At 40.7% G+C, this 22,992-nt stretch overlaps 1 protein-coding gene across 2 annotated transcripts in view; it reads left to right on the top strand.

Annotated features, from left to right (window-relative positions):
* LOC149172579 (uncharacterized) overlaps positions 1-22,992 on the top strand; it is a 405,339-nt gene that overhangs the window by 166,928 nt on the left and 215,419 nt on the right. For both annotated transcript variants that reach the window (XM_089427744.1, XM_089427743.1), the window contains exons 8-9: positions 22,147-22,204; positions 22,515-22,577. In XM_089427744.1, coding sequence (XP_089283870.1) covers positions 22,147-22,204; positions 22,515-22,577 — 121 coding nt within the window. The remainder of the gene's footprint in view (positions 1-22,146; positions 22,205-22,514; positions 22,578-22,992) is intronic.

Raw genomic sequence — 22,992 nt, 5'->3', positions numbered from 1 at the left:
CTAGAAACCCTCAGCAGCAACTCCCTCCTCTTGGCCTTTCCTGTCAGGTATTGTTCTGACTACAGTACCTCACCGGCTCCACTTTGCAATGTTCCCACGACCTTCTAAACCCCAACAACTTGAAGGTGAAAGCTCCTAGGCTCTACGCAATCCCGACGCCAGCAACCCGGCCTTAGCCAATTACGTCAGCCCTCCTAGCTTCTGCATGAGGCTCCCTTTGCCTCCCTTAGCTTCTGTGCTGCCTCTTCCTGGCTCACTCTTGATGACTTGGGCACTGCATCACCCTTCCCTTGTTGCTGCTCTGCTAGAAACAACTTCTGTCACTCGAGACAACTGTTTTCTGCTGCTATTGCTCCGCTCGGTTGATGTCCTCAATCTCTTGTGATATGCAACCACGCTCTGATACCATGTTGAAGTTTCTAAGTCTACTAGTTAGAAACCCTCCATGCACTGTACTGATTTATTCTTACCTACTTGTTCTGTTACTTAACAAGTTATTTACAATGTAAATACTGAAAATAAACACTAGCGCATGCTCAACATATTACAGATCAACAACTGAAGGAAATAGAAACAATTACACAAAATGACACCGTTATTTTTGGACCAATGTCCCCGGAAAAACCCAATGCGGGAAAACCGGTGCAACTATCAGAGGGTTTTCTTATTAAGCAATTTCAAAGTACAATCTGGGTGCCAAATCCGGCTTACCTAACAGAGAATTTCCTTGGTAGTAGTACCTCTCAGTCTGAGACAAATGTCTCGGCTGAAACACCAGACAAAACCTTTCGGCAACTCCTCATCTCCAATCTGCCCCAGAAACCCCAGTGTCTGCCTTTTTGGACTGCGTCAGCCTCTCTCTGCCCAACACTGGCCCTGCATCACCCTAAATGGGCCTGCGTCAGCCTTAGGAGGCCCTGTGTCAGCCTTCTGGCCTTCTGCGTCAACAACACTGGCCTCTCTGAAACACTGTGCAGCTCTCGGTTGCCTCTGCGTGAGCCCTGGACGCTATTGCATCACTCTCTCTGGCTCTTGCGCTGCTTTCCCGATACTATCTCTGCCTCTCTGTCCCTCTGTACTCAATGCCCCTCAGGTGCAACTCTAATCACTGATTCTATCTCTCTTAGAAAACCTCGCTCTAGAGAATAGAATGACTGATCACTCTGGTGTGTTTTCCAAGTGACCGTCAAGCCTCCTCTTATACTTTTCTCATTGACATATCAACGATCGAGATTAAGTCCCTAGTCAACGACTAAGATTAGATCTGGTTTGATCCATGTCTTTTGGACCATTCTAACACGGTTTCATATTAATTCAAGTTAATATTTTAATTTCCCTAAGTTTAGACTTAGGGACTCCATTAAAAATATTAATTATTTTAATATCTCCTGAACTATTTAGAAACTTCCCAAACCCTTTTTTGGTATTGGAGATCTCGTGTGCCCCACCCTCTCCACCAAATTTCGTGGCTAGAGCACATCCAATGCTACCCCAAATCAACATTAGGTTAGAGACTAGGGAAAACCCAGTCAAATTTTTTTTCTATTAGATATTCATCAAATGTTCATCTGAGATACAAAATACAAATATTATGAAACATCAATCACATTAGGCGACTTAGGGCCAACCCAAGTCAGTTCACAACTCTGTTTGTGAACTGAATGAAACAAGTCCAAGATAGTTGCGGTTATATAAAATATCATATCTTGCATACATAAAGGGTTACTGTCTTATCCTAAAGGTACTACCACACAACACTATCATAGAGGAACTATCATAACTGTCATATATGTGCTGTCACAAGGCATTGTTATAACTGCCATAGTTCATTGTGACACTAGGTCACAGACTCTTTGTTAAATAGGTCATTATCTCACATAGGTCACTGTCTCACATAGTTCACTGTTATGTAAGTAGATTGCTATCACTTTCGTGCAAGGTTACTATCACTGCTATATCAAGGCCACCATAACATCAACTGACATAGCAAGTCCACTTAGTATATCAAGGTTACGATAATATCAACTGTCACCACTTTGTGTTAATTAACTTTCATATCAAATACCTCGTTGTTAAATGGATCGAAGTCATACCTCATGGTTATATAGATCAATGTCAAAGTCATACCTTACTGTTATATGTATTGATGCCTTACCTCACTGTATGATGTGTTGAGATTGCAACAAGATGATGGAGCTTAGTGAAAAGAGTCGCCTTCACTAAGTGGGCCCGCAGGCTATTTTTGGCGCAAGTCTATTTTTAGACTATGTCTATTTTTAGACATATGGATCATGTCTATGTTTATGGATGATTGATCAAGTTGGGAAAAAATAGATGGACTTCTATTTTTGATGAAAGTGTGAGTGATCACAGTGTGAGTGATCAAGTCTATTTTTAGACTGGCTGTCAAAAATAGAAAAGTCAAATATTATTATCTCACAATAATATTTGGACTATAAACTTAATCTTATTCTCTTGGAGCACTTCAGTTTGAGCTACGGAAGTGGCACATGCAGCTGTCAGAAGGAAATTCGTTTTTCTTATGAGTCAGTTGAGTTGTTGCATGCATGACTTCAGTTAGAACTCAAGTGAGTTGAGTTTAGTGGACTGGAGGTACAGTTGATGGAGTTGTGTTCAGTTTAACTTAGTTAAACTGGTTGTAGTTAGTCTAACTGCAGATAGACTAATGATGAGTTGTTAAACTAATTATTAACTCATAATACAACTAAAGAATACATCAGTTAACTCAGTTGCATGTCAGTGCATGTTCAGTTCAACAGGGACAGGTGGTAGAGAATCAAATTGCTATCAGTTGTGACTATAGTTGTGCACCAGATCTTGCACAATCAAAGGATTGAGTATGCCAATGAGTTTGCTCACGTATTTGGCCCGCATTTTAGCCTTTGCTCACGTCCACAAAGAGTGAGTGACTATTTTGCAGGCGAAAATCGAGTTTGGGAAGCAATTCTCATCAGTTCTTGAGCAGGTATTGAGCAGTGGAGGCAGGCAAGCAGTGGAAGAGATTTGGAGATCAGATCTGAGCTGTATTGTGTGTAACAGAGGTGGAGATACTTGTGAGAAGTATTATGCTGTGTAATGTTACATGACTCAATCATTAATATACAGATAGTGTGGGGTTTTTAGCGAGATGCTTTCCCCGTGATACATACTGTGTTAATGTGTGAATGCTCTTGATGTTTTATTGTTATTGATGCTGCTATATTCTTGATCAACGTAGAGGAGCTTATGTATTGTGTATGTTTTCCGCATTAGTACATGATCAGGATAATCTCCATTGAATATGTGTTAAATTATTCAAAATTTCTACATGGTATCGGAGCAGCTTGATTTGTAGAAGAGATTTTTACAGGATATCAAGCGAGGGTTGATCGGAAGCAGTTGAGTTGGTAGCTGGTGGAATTCGAATTTGCAGCAGTGTTGTTGAAATGTCTTTCAACGGATTGCGAATGTTATTCCAAAGCAAGAGCGACCTGGCGCTCAAGGATAAACTCAGTAACAATAAGTATGAGAATGGATCTTCATCAAAGGTATCTGATGAAGAGAATCGTGCTTTGGCTGCCAAAGCAAAGAAGGGGAAGAACAAGAAAGCTTCTCATTCCGGTGCGAAAGGAAAGAAGTAGGATATGTCCAAGGTGAAGTGTTTTCACTATCACCAGCATGGACACTATGCCACAAATTGTCCGCAGAAGAAGAAGAACAAGCAAGCTGCTGGATCTGCAGGGGGAGAGGCTTTAGCTTCTCAGTTTGAGCTTGATTTTTCATTGATCGCATGCTTGGTTTCAAGTGTGATGGGATCAGTGTGGTTTCTGGACAGTGGTGCGTCTTTTCACATGACGGGAGATAGAGATTTGTTCTCTGATCTGGAGGACAAAGATCTTGGAGTGCACATCGAGATGGGCGATGATGGTAGATACAGTGCGACCGGTATCGGTACCATTTCCTTTGAGAGGGAGTCTGGTAAACCCTTTGTATTGAAGGAAGTCATGCATGTTCCAGGATTGAAGAAGAATCTCATCTCAGTGGCGATGTTAGAAGACAAGGGGTATGATGTTGTTTTCAGCGAGGGAAAGGCCTTCCTGCGCAGCAAGACAACTGGTGAGACCCGGAAGATAGGGGTTCGAGTGAGGAACCTTTATCAGTTGCATGTAGATGGATGCGCAGCAATGGCAGGCAAGGCAGAAGGATTGGTGAGCCGGGATGATGGCGAGTTGTGGCACAGGAGATTGGGTCACCTTCACCATGGAGCCTTGAAGATACTGCAGCAGATCACTACAAGGCTTCCTAAAGGCACACTTGCGCAGTCAGATCAATGCAAGGGGTGTACTTTGGGGAAGTTTGTGAAAGCCACCTTTCACGAGAAGGATAGTCGCGCCACGACGATCCTTGAGAGAATTCACACAGACGTGTGTGGACCTTTCTCAGTTGCTTCGACAGCAAAACACAGGTATTATGTGATTTTTGTTGATGATTTCTCTCGTAAGTGCTGGATCTTCTTCATGCAGAAGAAGAGCGAGACATATTCAAAGTTCTGTGAATTCAAAGCACTGGTCGAGAAGGAGTCGGGGAAGAAGGTGAAGGCTCTTAGGAGCGATAATGGTGGTGAATACATCTCGGACGAGTTCAAGGATTTCTGCAAGGTAGAAGGGATTCGTAGAGAGCTCATAGCTCCCCATAACCCACAGCAGAACGGGGTAGCTGAGCGGAAGAACAGAACGATTGTGGGTGCTGCACGGGCAATGTTGCATGATCAGGGCCTACCCCTTCACTTGTGGGCGGAAGCATGCAATACAGCAGTTTATGTGCAGAACCGTTGTCCTCATAGGATACTTGGCATGAGTACACCCGAGGAGGCTTATTCTGGTAAGAAGCCTGATCTTTCTCATTTGAGGATTTTTGGTGCTAACGTTTACATGCATGTGACGAAGGATGCCAGAAAGAAGTTGGAGCCGACTGCAGAGGTTGGGATATTTGTGGGGTACACTGATACGCCCCACAACTATCGTGTGTATTTGCCAGACAGTGGTAAAACTGTTGTGCGACGGGATATAAAATTTCAGGAGGAGAAAGCCATGAAGTGTTCGCTTGAGAGGGAGCTACACTTGCATGCAGATGAGGAGCTATTAGTTCCTAAGGATGAGCTTCAGGACGTGGATCAGCCACAGGACGAGGTTCATGGAGTGGAAGAGACCACTCATGCAGCGCCAACCATCAGAGGGCGAAAGCGCTTGACAGAAGCTGAGCGACTGGCTCAAGATGCAGAGAAAGTTGTAGGACCACCTACAGCCCAACGCAGGCAGAGACAGTCACCTGATCGGTACACTGGATACATGGCTCTTATGAGCAAGTGTGTTGTGACTGAGCCATCCTCTTTCGAGGAAGCTGTGGAGGATCCCGCATGGGTAGACGCCATGGTGGAAGAGTATGATTCTATTGTCAGAAACAGTGCATGGGAGATTGTTCCTAGACCGGAAGGGAAATCAGTGGTAGGTTCGAGATGGATCTACAAAGTTAAGCAGGCAGCTGACGGGAGTGTGGAGAAGTACAAGGCAAGATTTGTTGCCCGAGGCTTTTCACAGATTGAGGGGATCGATTATGAGGAGACCTTTGCACCTGTCGCAAGGTATTCTTCCATACGGACGATTCTTGCTCTCTCAGCGCAGATGGGATGGCACATTCATCAGATGGATGTGAAGACTACGTTCCTCAACGGAGTCATTGAGGAGGAGGTGTACATTGAGCAACCCGAAGGCTTTGAAGTCTTCAGCAGCGAGTCGCATGTGTGCAGGCTCAAGAGAGCGCTGTATGGGTTGAAGCAAGCACCACGTGCTTGGTACACACGGATAGACAGCTATTTCACAGGACTTGGATTCTCCAAGAGCGAGGCGGATCCGAACCTATACCAGATTGTGGTGGAGGGTAAGTTGCTTATCATTGTACTGTATGTTGATGATTTGATTCTAACGGGTGATGAGCTGTTGATACTGTCATGCAAGAAGGATCTTGCTACAGAGTTTGAGATGAAGGACTTGGGCCTCCTTCACTATTTCCTAGGATTGGAAATATGGCAGCGCAGTGGTGGACTGTTTGTTTCTCAGGGCAAGTATGCTCGGGAGATACTGGAGAAGTTCAACATGCATGGCTGCAAGCCTGTTGATACTCCTCTTCCTGGAGGTTGGAGGAAGGAGGATGCCACTTCGGGAGAAGAAGTGGATGCCACTGTTTATCGACAGTTGGTGGGGTCGCTGATGTATTTGGTCAATACACGACCTGATATATGCTATGCAGTTAACCAGCTTTCACAAGCTATGGTTAAGCCTACCAAGCTCTTCTGGAAGGCGGGCAAGCATGTATTGCGCTACTTGAGAGGCACATCGGGATATGGTTTGTGGTACAGACAGGAGGATGAGGTGAAGCTATGTGGCTTCACGGATGCAGATTGGGCAGGGAGCCCAACAGACAGAAAGAGCACATCAGGAGGGGTCTTCAGTATCGGATCGACAGCAGTTTCTTGGTACAGCAGGAAGCAGAGATCTGTGGCACTCAGTTCAGCGGAGGCCGAGTATATGGCAGCAAGTTTGGCTGCATGCGAGGCTATATGGATGAGGAAGATCCTGGTTGGTTTGTTCGGTTCTCATTTGGATCCTACTGTGATTTACTGTGATAACCAGAGTTGCATTAAACTCTCGGCTAATCCTGTATTTCATGATAGATCTAAACATATTGACATCAGGTACCATCATATCAGAGATTGTGTGCAGCGGAGGATCATGTTACTTTCGTACATTCCAACGGAGGATCAGGATGCTGATATTCTGACGAAGGCTCTCACCAGGAGCAAATTCGAGTACCACCGAGGCAGGATAGGGGTTGCTGATAATCCATATCTTGTCGAGAGGGAGTGTTGAGATTGCAACAAGATGATGGAGCTTAGTGAAAAGAGTCGCCTTCACTAAGTGGGCCCGCAGGCTATTTTTGGCGCAAGTCTATTTTTAGACTATGCCTATTTTTAGACATATGGATCATGTCTATGTTTATGGATGATTGATCAAGTTGGGAAAAAATAGATGGACTTCTATTTTTGATGAAAGTGTGAGTGATCACAGTGTGAGTGATCAAGTCTATTTTTAGACTGGCTGTCAAAAATAGAAAAGTCAAATATTATTATCTCACAATAATATTTGGACTATAAACTTAATCTTATTCTCTTGGAGCACTTCAGTTTGAGCTACGGAAGTGGCACATGTAGCTGTCAGAAGGAAATTCGTTTTTCTTATGAGTCAGTTGAGTTGTTGCATGCATGACTTCAGTTAGAACTCAAGTGAGTTGAGTTTAGTGGACTGGAGGTACAGTTGATGGAGTTGTGTTCAGTTTAACTTAGTTAAACTGGTTGTAGTTAGTCTAACTGCAGATAGACTAATGATGAGTTGTTAAACTAATTATTAACTCATAATACAACTAAAGAATACATCAGTTAACTCAGTTGCATGTCAGTGCATGTTCAGTTCAACAGGGACAGGTGGTAGAGAATCAGATTGCTATCAGTTGTGACTATAGTTGTGCACCAGATCTTGCACAATCAAAGGATTGAGTATGCCAATGAGTTTGCTCACGTATTTGGCCCGCATTTTAGCCTTTGCTCACGTCCACAAAGAGTGAGTGACTATTTTGCAGGCGAAAATCGAGTTTGGGAAGCAATTCTCATCAGTTCTTGAGCAGGTATTGAGCAGTGGAGGCAGGCAAGCAGTGGAAGAGATTTGGAGATCAGATCTGAGCTGTATTGTGTGTAACAGAGGTGGAGATACTTGTGAGAAGTATTATGCTGTGTAATGTTACATGACTCAATCATTAATATACAGATAGTGTGGGGTTTTTAGCGAGATGCTTTCCCCGTGATACATACTGTGTTAATGTGTGAATGCTCTTGATGTTTTATTGTTATTGATGCTGCTATATTCTTGATCAACGTAGAGGAGCTTATGTATTGTGTATGTTTTCCGCATTAGTACATGATCAGGATAATCTCCATTGAATATGTGTTAAATTATTCAAAATTTCTACATGATGCAATATCACAAATTGGGCCATAGGTTTATCCAAAACGATGCCACAAGTGCAATGATCTGATCCTAGAGTATATATATAATTCGTGCCACGGATCTATCCAATGCAATGTCACAAATGTAAGTGAGCTACAGGGAATATCGTTGCCACTGTCATGGAAAAGTAATGACATAGAAATAAAGATGCGATGCCACTGCTTATGTAACGTTGCCAGAGCATATGCGATATCACTGTTGATGTATGCGATGCCTCTGTTCATGTAGTGATGCTAGAGAATGTATGCAATGTCATTGAGAATGTATGCGATGCCTTTGTTCATGTAGCGATGCTAGAGAATGTATGTGATATCACTAAGATTGTATGTGATGCCTTTGTTCATGTAGTGATGTTAGAGAATGTATGCGATGCCTCTATTCATGTAGCGATGCTAGAGAATGTATGCGATGTGACTAAGAATGTATGCTATCCTCAAAGAGTATGCGAGAGACACAGAGTTGTATAACGAGCCTTTAATGAATATGAGCCACGAGCCTTCAAATAATGTGAGCCATCGTGTGAACCTTTGCGAGCCATAGACAAAATATGTGAACCTCTGTGAAATGCGAGCATTGTAAGAGAAAGCGAGCCTTAGAGGAGGCATATGAACCACAAAAAACCATAAAGATATATCGAGCATTAGAGAATCTCAATTTTCCCATCCTCCAAAATGATCCACAACAATTGACTTTTTATAGTTGATTTGGGACGTGGATTTTCCATAAGCGAGTCGACATGAAATCTTATGAAGTCGACCTTGAAATATTGGAGGGAAACATAAAAATTCAAATTTTGATCTTAAAATATATTTCCCACATATTAATATTTACTTACCCAATTTTTAATTCTTCTTTGGGATAGGATGGATTTCCTTTGGGGTAGTTGGGATCTGCTTGGGGAAGTAGGGCTTCCCTTTGGGGAAATTCATCCTGAAGCTGCTCAAATTTCAACAATATTGTCTTCAAGAGAAAGGTATAAGCTGTTGAAGTTTCTAATTTTCCTTAGTTTAGAAACCCTTCATGCACTTTTTCTGATTATTCCTACCTACTTGTTATTTTCTTTAACAAGTTATTTACAAAGTAAACACTGAAAATAAACACCAGTGCATTCTCAACATATAAACAAGAACAAACACACCACATGACACCATTATTTTTGGACCATTGTCTCCCGAAAAACCCAATGCGGGAAAACCGGTGCAGCTATCTGAGGGTTTTCTTATTAAGCAATATCAAAGTACAATTTGGGTGCCGAAACTGGCCTACCCAACAACGAATTTCCTTAGCAGCTATACCTCACAGTTTGAGAGAAATCTCCTGGCTGAAACCTCAGAAAACCCTTCCAGCAACTCCTTAGCACAAAACTGCTCTGCAACCCCAGCGTCTGCCCAATTTGGACTGCATTAGCCCCTCTCTGTCTCATGCTAGCCCTGTGTCAATCCCTCTCTGTCTCACGCTGGCCCTGCGTTAGCTCTGGGAGCCTCTGCGTCAGCTACGGGGGCCCCGCTACTGCTCTGCGCAACACTTGGCTGCCTCTGCGTGGCCCTGCGTCACCCTCCTTGGCTGCTGCGCTGCTCTCCCGGCACAATCTCTGCCTTCTCTGTTTCTCTGTACTCAATGCCCCTCAGCTGCTCTCCCGATCATTGATTCTATCTCTCTTAGCAAACCCCGCTCTAGAGAATATAATAACTGATCATCTGGTGTATTCTCCAAGTGACCCTCAAGCCTCCTCTTATACTTTTCCTGTTGACATCTCAACGGCCAAGATTAAGTCCCTAATCAATGGCTAAGATTAGATTTGGCTTGATCCATGTCTTTTGGACCACTCTAACACATATTCATATTAATACACATTAATATTTTATTTTCCCTAAGTTTAGACTTAGGGACTCCATTAAAAATATTAATTATTTTAATATCTCCTGATCTGTTTAGAATCTGCCCAAACCCTTTCTGGGTATTGGAGATCTCATGTGCCCCAACCTCTCCACCAAATTTCGTGGCTAGAGCACATCCGATGCTACCCCAAATCAACACTCCCTTTTAGCGAGGATTGTGCTCTAGCAATACTCCTCACTGAGTATTACTCTGATCATCCGGCATCGGTACTTGTGCTGATGCTAGGCTTTCTTGCCCAACATCCTCTGCACTGCTGCCTCCTGTACTGCTGCCCATGGTTTTGCCATTGCCACTGCTGCATCTGTACGACAGCTCCGTCTGCATCCGTGCTGCTGCTGATCCTTTCTCCCAGCACTGCATCCGCATTGCACCTCCTCTCATCAAGCTGCATCGTGCTGCCCACTGCTGCACTGCAACTCAGTTACTGAGAAGTAAGTAATTGATCTCCCAACTGACCTCCCTATTGAGCTAGAAACACCCTCTAATACTGAAGCTCCCTCTACCGTTGACAAGTGCTCCCTCTCTGACCTCTGTGCTGCTGCATCAACTCCCTGCATCTTGCACCATTGCACACCTCTCTGTGCCTTCTTGCACTGGTGCAACACTCCTGTGCCTCTCATACTGCAGCAGCCTGCTAGCTCTGCGCTGTCTTGGGACTCCTGCACTGTAGCTCTCTTTGCCGCCCCATCCGCATTCGTCTCTACCCACTCGGCCAATCCTGCTACTCGTCGTCGAGGCTCCCATAGCAAGGTTTAATCCAAGAGGTTGGGTACCTCAAGGATCTTGCCCCTCATCGCCTGTAGTCCCCCTGACTACAACTCGATGTCTCCTCACTTCCGCTCAAGTGGCACGTGTGCACTCATGGCACAATCATTGTTTGGCAAAACTTCCTTCTTTGTCCGTGCTAGTGCTGCCTTAGTCTCGAAAGACTCTCCCTTACTCTTCTTCCTTGGGCATTGGGTCGCACAATGACCCATTTCCCCACAGTGGAAGCACTTGATCCTGGAGAGATCTTTCTTCTTCCACTTCTCTTGCTTTCCCTCAGATGCTAGGGCCACACCCTCCTCTTGCTGAACTTTGATCCCTTTGCTACTGCTACCCGTCTTTGACTGCCATCTGATCTCTTCCTAGCGAAGAGCTGTCCACATCTCGTCCCAAGGTAGGAGAGTCCCTCTGCCCAGGATACTCTGGAAAAATACTTCCCAATCTTTTGAGACAGCATTCAGGGTTGTCCTCACCATAAGCTCCTGATCCGGTGCAGCTCCTATAGCAGTCAACTGGTTTCGGATCTCATTGTCCTTCGAGGAAGGTGTCGATCAATTGACCCTTCTTCATCTGATACGACCTCATCTAGTTCTCGAGAAACATTCTTCTTTGCACAGAAGTATGCTAGTACAGGTTCTTGAGAGCCTCCCACATCTCAACTACCATTTCCTTCTCGGCTATATGTGGTACCACATGATCCTTGACCCCGTCAAGGATAATGCACTTGGCCCTCGCCATCGCCTCTTCGTACTTGTCGTTATCATTGGGGTTGACTAGGATAGTTTTAACCTTCAAGGCGAAGTTCTTGACACGATTCCTGTCAAGCACTGATAAGATTTTGGCCTTCTAGACTGCGAAGTTCGATGCTCCGTCCAGTCTATCCTGGTCTCTTACCCCGTGTAGTGCCATGACGCTCCTCTACTTCCCTCCTGGAAGTTCTCTGTTCGACTCCTCTGAGTCTCTACTTCCCGTCTGGAAGTTCTCTTCTGGACTCCCTCTGAGTCCTGATTTCCCTCCTAGAAATCCTTCTGCTACTTGTTGAGATGCCCCCTACTCTGATTGTCTTGTGCAACTGCACTACTGATCCAGGTTCCTCGGCTAGAAACCCTTGGTAACAACTCCTCTGGTCCTGCTCTGTCAGGTACTGTTCTGACTACAGTACCTCACCAACTCCACTTTGCAATATTTTTGCAGCTGTCTAGACTCCAACAACTGCCTCTCTGTGAACTGCGTTAGCCCTTCTCTGCCTCACGTTGGCTCTGTGTCACCCCGGATGGGTCTGCATCAACCCTGGGATGCCTTGCGTCAGCAACGCTGGCCTCCCTGAGGCTTTGCGTAGTTCTCGACTTCTTTTGCATGGCTCTGGTTGGCTCTGCGTCACACTTCCTTGGCTTCTGCGCTGCTAGAAACAACTTCTGTCACCTCGGTATAGTTGTTTTCTGTTGCTATTGCTCCGCTTGGCTGATGTCTTTTAGTCCTCCTGTGATCTGCACTCACCCTTTGATACCATGTTGAAGTTTCTAATTTTCCTTATTTTAGAAACCCTTCATGCACTCTTTCTGATTTATTCCTACCTACTTGTTATTTTCTTTAACAAGTTATTTACAAATTAAATACTGAAAATAAACACCAATGCATTCTCGACATATTACAGATCAACAACTAAAAGAAACAAGAACAAACACACCACATGACACCATTATTTTTGGACCAATGTCCCCGGAAAAACCCAATGCGGGAAAACCGATGGAGCTATCTGAGGGTTTTCTTATTAAGCAATATCAGAGTACAATTTGTGTGTCGAAACTGGCCTACCCAACAAAGAATTTCCTTAGCAGCTATACCTCACAGTTTGAGAGAAATCTCCTGGCTGAAACCCTGGAAAACCCTTCCGGCAGCTCCTCAGCAGTTTTCAACACAAAACTGTTGTGCAACCCCAGCGTTTGCCCAATCTGGACTACGTCAACCCCTCTCTATTTCACGCTGGCCCTGTGTTAGCCCCAGGAGGCCTTGTGTTAGCTCTGGGAGCCTCTGTGTCAGCTACGTTGGCCCCTTTGGTGCTCTGCGTAGCACTTCGCTGCCTCTCCTTGGCCCTGCGTGAGCTCTTCTTGGCTCTGCGTCACCCTCTTTGGCTGCTACGCTGCTCTCCCAACACAATCTCTGCCTTCTCTATTTCTCTATACTTAATGCCTCTCAGCTTCTCTCTCGATCACTGATTCTATCTCTCTTAGCAAACCTCGCTCTAGAGAATAGAATAACTGATCATCTGGTGTATTCTCCAAGTGACCCTCAAGCCTCCTCTTATACTTTCCCTGTTGACATCTCAACAGCCGAGATTAAGTCCCTAATCAACGGCTAAGATTAGATCTGGCTTGATCCATGTCCTTTGGACCACTCTAACACAGATTCATATTAATACACATTAATATTTTATTTTCCCTAAGTTTAGGCTTAGTGACTCCATTAAAAATATTAATTATTTAATATCTCATCATCTGTTTAGAATCTGCCCAAACCCTTTCTGGGTATTGAAGATCACATGTGCCCCAACCTCTCCACCAAATTTTGTGGCTAGAGCACATCCAATGCTACCCCAAATCAACATAAGCTTCTTTTTTTCCGTCCTCAAACTCCTCTTTCCTTCGCTAGAAAGATGATTCTTGAGATGATCTGGTTGCCCAAATGAGGAAGAGAGGTCTCATATATATAGCTTCCAAAGGGGGTCGAATGGGTGCCTTCAAGGGCCAGACTGACTTGATCGAGGGAGCCGACTTGAAACTTGTGGGGCCATAAATGTAAATGTAAATTTTCCTTTTCTTTTATTAATGACAATACTGACCATGGCTACTAAATTTCCAACAATCAATGAATAAATTCAGCTGCTGCAATACTCGACCTCTCCCCAAATAAATTCAAGTGCTGCAATAATTTGACCCCTCTCCACAAATAATTTTAATTTTTGCAATACTCGGCCTCTCTGCAAAGAAATTAAGCTGCTGCAGTAACTCCACGAATAAATTCAGATGCTGCAATATTCGACCTCTCCACAAATAAATTCAGCCGACTTGACACTTGTGGGGCCATAAATGTAAATTAAATTTCCTTTTCTTTTATTAATGAAAATACTGACCATGGATACTGAATTTCCAACAATCCACGAATAAATTCAGCTGTTGCAATACTCAACCTCTCCACAAATAAATTCAAATGCTGCAATAATTCAACATCTCCACCAATAATTTCAATTTTTGCAATACCTGGCCTCTCCACAAATAAATTAAGCTGCTACAATAATTCGACGACTCTGCACGAATAAATTTAGCCGTTGCAATAACTTGGCCCCTCCATGAATAAATTTAGATGCTGCAATATTTGACGTCCCCACAAAAAAATTCTGCCCAACAAAATAATTTCAGCCCAGCAAGATAAATTCTTCCCAACAAGAGGAATTTGACCCAACAAGATGAATTCAGCCTAGCAAGAGAAATATGGCTCAACAGGATAAAGTCGGCCCAGTAGAATAATTTCGGCTCCCCTAGATAAATTCGGCTTGGCAAGAGAAATTCAATCCAAAAAGATGAATTCGGCCCAGTAAAATAAATTTAGCCCTCTAAGAGAAATTTGGCCCAATAAGATAAATTCGGCATAGTAGAATAATTTCGGCCCAACAAGATGAATTTTGGCACAATTAAACTCAGCCTTGTATACAAATATGATCTCTTGCAATAATTCTCAATTTTCTCATTGACAAATTTTAGCAAACAGTTTGAATGTAAACGATCTCTCAGATGTTTTGTCAAACAGTTTGCATGTAAGCATTTCTGTGAGTTGCTATAGAGTAGGAGATCTTCCTGAAGCAACTTTGCTTCCTTTTATAATTACGGCCTGTTCAAGATGGCTTTTTCGATTTGCCAGGAAGAATTTGTGCTAGGGTTTATGGCCTCCGAAAGAGCTAATTCGGCCACACATCGGACTCAACTTCTAGATAAAATTCAGCTAGGGCTTCGACTTGGAACAAAATTTTCATGCTCTTGGAACAGATAATAAATCTTCCACTGCTAAATCCCTCAGGCTGGCAGGAGAACCAACTTTGCTACCATTGTAATATTCCATAATTTTTTTCAACTAAATTCTTCAAATATTTACTTAGAAAGATACACATGAATTTCTTTCCCAAAACATAATAAAATTGCACAATTTTGCGCAATAGAAATTACTAGCACTTCAATAAATCTACAATGTAAAAGCCTAGAAATTAGAGAGAGATGCTGCAACTCAGAAATAACACGAGAAATAGGAGCAAAAACTCAGCCTTATTTTATTAAAGATAAATATGGAATTACACGCAAATGCTTTGATTTTAGAACTTGAAACAGATTTGTCAATGACCCCTACTACATGGCATCTAAGTTACTGGAAATGCCTGGAGAATTTCTCTGAAATTCCTTTCCTACAATCAACATACGATCCGCCATCCAATGTCTTGAAAACGTATTTGGACCATATCTGGATTTCGGAAGCTCCAGATCTGGTTTTGGAAATGTATTTGGAGGTTTTAAATTTTTTTGGATCCGTTTCTGGATTTTCGGAAATGAATACACCCGCAAAAGATAAATCATGTTGGGAGCATCTCTGAGAGACCGTCACTGAAAATTAAGCAGCCAATGGGGCACCATCCATTTGAGATTGCACTTGCAAGGAAGAGGCAACCAAAAACAAATGGTTGTATAGACAGTCACTTGATAAATAATAAATTCACATGAAGAAGAATCCATTGGACTGTTGTAAATATCAGTTCTAGGGACATCTAGTTAGCACACCATGGGGAAGAATACTAGTTAAGTTGGACACCAGCCATATTAATGTTGTTAAATTTAGGTATGTTCTATGCTTAGAGCAATTTACTTCAATTTTTCATATTAGCCCAATGACTATTCAGATTAGCAATCACATCAGCATGATAGTAAAGTGCAGATAGAACATAAAATAAACAGTAGAAGACAAGCCAAGACAAGAGGACACAAGATGTGGCACTAGCCAGGGACAAACACCAATGTAACGAATAAAATATATAAATAATATAAATATAATGTAAAAGATAATAATCATAAGTAATAGTTAGTTAAGCTAGTAATTAGGTTGAAGAGGCATGTCTAATAGGACATGACTCTTCATGAAGAGACACTTACTTGGTATATAAGCAAGCCTCTCGTTCTCATTTGTAAATCATTCATTCTTATTTAGACATAATAATATAATATTTGTATCCTCATGGATATCTTGTCATTCCAAGCTTTTTGGAGTAATTAGAAGGAACTTTGTTCGCTTCATTTGGTATCAGAGCCACGTTGGCTGATCACCAGGCCCTTGGCCATCAATCGTCATCAACCTTGTTGTTGTCATACTTGAAGCGTTTCACTACCAGTCTTGGAGATTCTCCATTCTATCGGATTTGCCGTCAGGCCTTTGGCCATTTTAAAAAAATTATTACATAAAAAAGAATTATACTGAAAACTTAAAAAGAAAACAAGACACGGATTGCAGTACATCGTGTCAAACGAAGCTCAACTGCCAAACGAAACCTAGCCGCTTAAATCCCTGCCACGCTATCTCCATTGTTGACGTCTGGATTCAGCCACAATTGTCGTTCTTCCCTTGCACAGGTCAGACATCGATTAAAAAAATAAAAATTATTACAAAAAATACATATTAAAAACTCGACGGGCCACATAGCGTCCACGACTGGCAACCCACACGGATTCAACCACTGTTGCTTCTCTACCCCTCGCAACACCGTCCGTTGCTACTGCTCCCCTTCTTCCTTATTGCTACCGTCGTCTTATGGTTTGCTACATAACCCCGCATCTCCACCAATTCCGCCAACCCTATCGACGTCACCGCAACCAGATAATCGCATCTAGTCCACATTATTTTTCCAGCCATGACTGTCACCTGCCATTCATTCCCGTATAAACTAATTGGGTGCCCTCCGCAGGAATTTTGCTGCTATCCGCAGAAATTATATGTATCATACACAGTGATCATAAAAAAAAAGAAAAGTCAGTGTTTGTAGCCATCATCCAACCATAATTCCATCGTTCCTCTGTTCGCTGACCAACGATTCCCTGCCACCACTCAATAAACTTTGCTGCTCGACCAGTGGTTGTCCCCTAATATGAAAAACCACCATTGCTGAACAGACAACCGTTGTATATCATTTCAATGTCTGTAGTTTCACTGTGCAAATACCTTGTTTGAATTTAAAATTTCATTGGTGTTTTTCAGAAAAATTAAAAATCGTACAAAGTATAAAAGGACATGATTCTATTAAAAGACGCGACTTTTAAATCCTTAAGTTTGGAATAATTAAAAAAAATAGACTATTGTAATTTAGGGTAATCCGTACAAGTCCGTATGGCTTCATAAAGGACCTTCAGAAAATTCTTTCAAATAGTTATTAAGTTATAAGTTTCGTAGCTTCATTAAAAAAAAAATGTTGTAAGCTCAGTGGCATTCATACAAGTTATTAAAAGGATTTAGAAAAGAAAAAGAAGAGAAGTAACTTTAAAAAAAAAAGTGAGAAAATTATAGAGAAAGAATAAAAGAAAAGATTATAAATAAAAAAAATATAAAGAGAAGTTTTATATTAAAAAAAAAGAATATTGAAATATATATATATATATATATATATATATATATATATATATATATATATATAAAGAGATAAAATAAATTAAAAAAAAATTAAAAATTCCATACAAAGTTAGAAGTGAAGAAAAAAGAAAAAAATATGGAATGCTTGAGTTGCGAACAAAAACAATCAATCGCAAGAGATATAGAACAATTAATTACAAGAATGGAGCGACGGGCTGAGGAGAGAAAGAGAATGGATTCCTTCTTTTCTTTACATCCATCATCACTTCCACAGAATGATGTTATCCAGTGTACCGAGAAAGTGCAGCTAAAAGATCAAGAGAATGACAAAATAGCCAAAATTCAACAAAACAAGGAAGTGTTAGAACGCGAACATAAAAATCTTATGGATATACATTACAAAGAAATAATGGAAAAGGATGAAGAAATTTCTTGTCTCAAGGACCATGTCGAAAAATTACTGGCACAATTGAAGAAGACTAAAGTCTCAAAGAAAGAACTCAAGCAGCATTTATCAGAACAAGAAGAGGAAAATTTGCGTTTAAAGAACCTTAATAAAAAATTATTAGAACAAATCAGAGATCTAAAAGATGAAAAACTTAAAATTCAAAACACTGAAAATAAGGTTGATGAATCAAAAACCAAAGAACTTTTACGTTTGAGGAACCATAATCAAAGTCTGCTCAAACAAACTAAGAAACTTAAGGAAGATAAGAAAGCATTAAAAGATAAGTTGGAACAAGTCACTCAAGAAGAAGTATCGAAATCTCCAGTCACAATAGTTCAAGTTGAAAATAAGGGAACGAATACTGATCCAGTGAATATGACAACTCAAGAAGACAAGTCAGTTGAAGAAACGACACACGTAGATGTTGTAGTTCAGACAATGGACATCCCAAGTGAATGTTCCATAACCAATTCAACAACATCTTTGCCAGAAAAAAGTCTAAAAACTTTATATCGACATCCAAATCATGAGAATAGATGAATCATCCTTGCTACATATCTGAACCATTCAGAATCGAAACAACAAGCTGATGTTCAAATAATAGTGATATAACCTCAATCCAATCTTATGCTAACAAATCGTTAGATCAGAGTACTATACAGAAGATTAATCTGGGATGGTCTGATCCCTTCTCAGTGCGACAATTTTTTTTGTCACTAAGAAGATCATATCAACTTGTATTGACTAAGATGACAGTTCCGAGACAGAAATACTTTCGAAGCAGGAAAAGAGATCAAGCCTTTTTCATCGACAAGCTTTGAGGACAAAGCTTTTTGAGGAAGAAGGCAATGTAACGAATAAAATATATAAATAATATAAATATAATGTAAAAGATAATAATCATAAGTAATAGTTAGTTAAGCTAGTAATTAGGTTGAAGAGGCATGTCTAATAGGACATGACTCTTCATGAAGAGACACTTGCTTGGTATATAAGCAAGCCTCTCGTTCTCATTTGTAAATCATTCATTCTTGTTCAGACATAATAATATAATATTTGTATCCTCATGGATATCTTGTCATTCCAAGTCTTTTGGAGTAATTAGAAGGAACTTTGTTCGCTTCAACCAATGTGGGGAAACCCTTGATCAAATCTTCTTATATTCTTCAATAGTTCAGCAGAGAGAGAGATAGTACAAATATACAAATCTGAGATTTTACGATAGCAGCAGTAAGTCCATCATTCTGCTAATGATGACTGATCTAAGATGCAGTCCTGACAACATTCAATAAGAGTGTTGTTGCATATCCCTTTTGGTAGATCATCAATCTAGTGCAACATTCCTCTGATTGCCTGCTCCTGCAGTTTTGGTTAAGGCACAAAGTGCAGCCCTAAGTAGCCCTTGCTATGGTGCTATGGCCTGTGGCCAAGCACATAGCAACTCATGTAGCAAATGTCCTCAAAACATCATCAATCGAATGCTCAAAGCATCTCTTGAAAGTGCTGTAGACTTCTTGCTGCATTGCTGCAATTCTGGGACTGGTTAAGGCACCAATCACAGTCCCTAACAGCTCATCAAACTGGCCCAGAATTGCTTTCCCTTGCTGCAGCTGTCCTCCAATAAGATGCTGCCCTCCATGCTGCTCCTTTAGAGCAGATTCAAGCCCAATGTAAGGACTGTCCACCCTCCAGCAAGTCCTCCTAACCTCGGCCTCCAAGATCAGGGCCTCGGCCTTCCAATCAGCAACTCGGACCCTTGAAACAGTCCTCAAATGACCTTGCTGATTAGGCCTCTCCTTGCTGCAGCAAGGGCTTCCTCTTGCTGTAGCTAACCCTTCATTTGACTGCGGTTTCAGGCCTCTATATCACTGCAGATTTAGGGCTTTCTTAACAGTGAATAGGGCTTCTTTATGACTGCGTTTAGGGCTTCTGTAGGCAGCATATAGGTCCTCCCTTGACTGCATCCTAGTCTCCTTCAGGATTGCGGATTAGGGCACCTTCAAGACTGTGATTAGGGCCTCTTCCTTGCTGCTAGTTAGGCCTCCTTAGACTGCGGCTAGGGCACCCTTAAATCTGCGGCTTTATCTCTTCCTTAATGCTGCTAGAATTCTCCTTCAACTGCAGCCAAATCTCTCCTTTATCTGTGGCCAAGTCTCTTTCTTACTGTGGCTAGGGTAAGGCTAGATCTCCCTCCCTTTAGGACTGTGGCTAGGGCACTCCCTCTAGATCTCTCTTTCACCAAAACCCAAACAAATGAAGAGAGATCACAAGAGATGAGTGTGTGACAAATGACTTGAAGGTCACCTCTATTTATAGTGCAACGTTGAGGATAAGTTGGGGTAATTTGGTTGCTGGCCGACCTTGACAAATTGTCAAATAACACAAATAAATTCATATCTCCATGAATACATGTTGGAATCGGATGATCTTTAGATCAATCCTACACCTCTCGATGAGAGGAATCCAAGAAAAATATTAGTTGCCATAAATAAGATGACCCACATGGAGTTTGGCCCTACTTTCCAATTTTAACAAATGTCAACAATCAAAACAAGATAAAAATTCGCTCATATACATAAAAATTATATTATCCAAGAAAATAAAAGGATTATAATATCTATGTATTATCGAAAGGCTGTACCGTATAAAAGATAAGTTAAAAGGGAAGAAAAGATTCCAAATCAAAGGTCTACAATGAGAGTTTTCAAGTTATAAACCAAAATTGTAAAGAATTATTATTAATTTATTATTACAAGGTGAAGGCTTATTAGATCATCAAGTTGACTTATCAAAATCAAGTGATAAGAACATGGTGATTTTAAAAAGGAAAAAATAAAATAAAAAGTCATCCATTTTAAATAAAATATCAAAGCTAAAGTAAAATATTATAGTACCAAAGAAACTATTAAAAAGAAGGAACTCATTGAAACACATCATTGGTGGGACCTTTGAAGTCACTAATTCTATGGAAGTAAGTTTGGGTTATTAATAGGATTGAGAAAATTAAGCTATTATTTCAAAAGTTTTAGCAAACGAGGGATTTGGATTCATTTAGAGATTGCTCATTTTGTGGGATCAAAGGGTTTATAGTAAAAGATGAATGGTAATATGAAATTCTTATTTTGTTATATATGTGTGTGTGTGCTGTTTCCTTTTCGTATTGTATCCGGATTTTTTGAAAATTTGTCGTATCTGTTTCAAACCCCTATTTGTATCTATCTCCGTATCTGTTACGGTGCAACTTAGCATGGCATGCTTGGCTGGATAATAAACTGATGCTGTAGCCTCAAAGATGAATGCAGCAACATGGAACTTGGCCTCCTAAATTCTTCTTCTCCAAACTTTATGCTCCTGTGAGAGATCTGATAGACCTCTCGTGGTTTCCACATTAAGCTCTAGTGAGTGGATCTGATTTGATCCCTCCTCTTTGAGTGGCTAGGGTATATGATCTCAATACCGAAGCCCCTTGACTAGATCAGCTAGGGTGGATCACTTACCACCAAAACTAACCCATTTTCACACGGGCTCTCACCCAAACAAGCTCCAAGAACTCAACTCAATAACGCCAACAATAATCCAAATATGCATGCCTAAGGAGTGAGCTTTCATCTCCTTTAATAGTTGTGGACTATCGGAATACCATGAGTCTTTTTCTTCTTTTATTAAACTAACTTATAATATTTCTTTTCTTTAGTCACTTTTTAATTAAATTAATTTCCAGATATTACATCATTACTTTTTAATCTCTACACTGTGGGAATGGCTAGGAAACTGAGTTAGTCTCTGTTCTCAATGCTCGGAAAAAGGGACATTACAGTAAAATTTTAGAATAAAATTTGCATTATCATATTAAAGCTTGCTATCTGGCAAGTGTGGAAAGGGATGCCCAATTTTTTGCATTCTTACCATCTTCTCAAGAGAAAATATATTCTCCAGATATAATACAAGGTAAAGCAATATTGAGTTTCTCTGGAGGACGACATGTTCATTAGTTAGATGATACAGTCACTGTAAGGAGTAATTTCATGATTTACATGTTATTTATTTTTATATGTTTAAAACTCACATAATCATATACTTTGAGTAGTCAGCTGATGTGGAATGGTTCTTGAATATTGCCTTTTATTTTGAATTGCAACTATTTCCGTGTAACTTGCTTTGTCTATTAAGAGCGAATATTAGTTTTTGAACATTAGAGGGAAAGTCTATTTTTGGTTTGCTTAAGTTTGTAAATTTGTTCCTTTGCTGGGTGATATGTGAAAGTGGACAGAACCAAATAGAGCAGAAGGAGCTCACAGCAGAAGACGATGCCAAATTTAAGGTAGTAACACTTCTTGTTTCTTAATTTTCATCTTATGGCAACTGAGCTGGAACACAAGAAATGGACATTGAAATATGGGTTAAATATTTGCAAATGTTATATGCTATTCCAGTATTTTTAAATTTATCTTCTTTTTTTTTAATCTATGAATGGAGATTTCTATTAATTTATTTGCTTCTTTTATGGTACCACAATCACTTTTATATATGCAAATTTGTCAAGCTTTGTTTGTTCTTATTGATGCTTTTATTCTTTGATTACAAGAATTTCAGGGTCTTGGTTGAACTAATGGAAGGGCTTTAATCTATAGGCTCAGATTCAGCGTTTTGAAGAAACTCTCAAGTCTAATCCTGAGGATCTTGAGGCTCTAGAGGTGAATGATTCCATCAAAACATTTTATTCTGTACTTTTCTATTGTTTTCTGAGGAATTTTTGAATAGTAATTCAACATATTATTGGTATTGAAGTACCATCATTTTTTTGGCTGTTGTCAGAGCTGTATACTGGTTGAGAATTAGAGAAGACAAACACTTAATGCTGGAGTTGTTTTTGCAATTTTAAAGGAGACACATTATAACTTACTATGACATTTTCTGCCTTGCTTGGTTGGGTTCAGCTTTTTTAGATGGACTAGAAAAGTAAACAGAGAAAATAAGATATTTTATTTGAATACTAATCACTGTCTGTAGTTCAATATTGATAACTTTTTGATTTTATCTGAGAGGCACCATTACAAATTTCCAGATTATTATGAATACCACAACTTTTCTGTTTTTGTTTTTTTTTTC

The sequence above is a fragment of the Pinus tabuliformis genome, chromosome 4_2 (genome assembly GCF_031772625.1).
Source record: "Pinus tabuliformis cultivar Carrire ecotype Pingquan chromosome 4_2, CPIR1, whole genome shotgun sequence".
NCBI lineage: Eukaryota > Viridiplantae > Streptophyta > Pinopsida > Pinales > Pinaceae > Pinus > Pinus tabuliformis.
The sequence above is the reverse complement of the archived record's forward strand: the minus strand, read 5'-3'. Positions and strand labels throughout refer to the sequence as shown.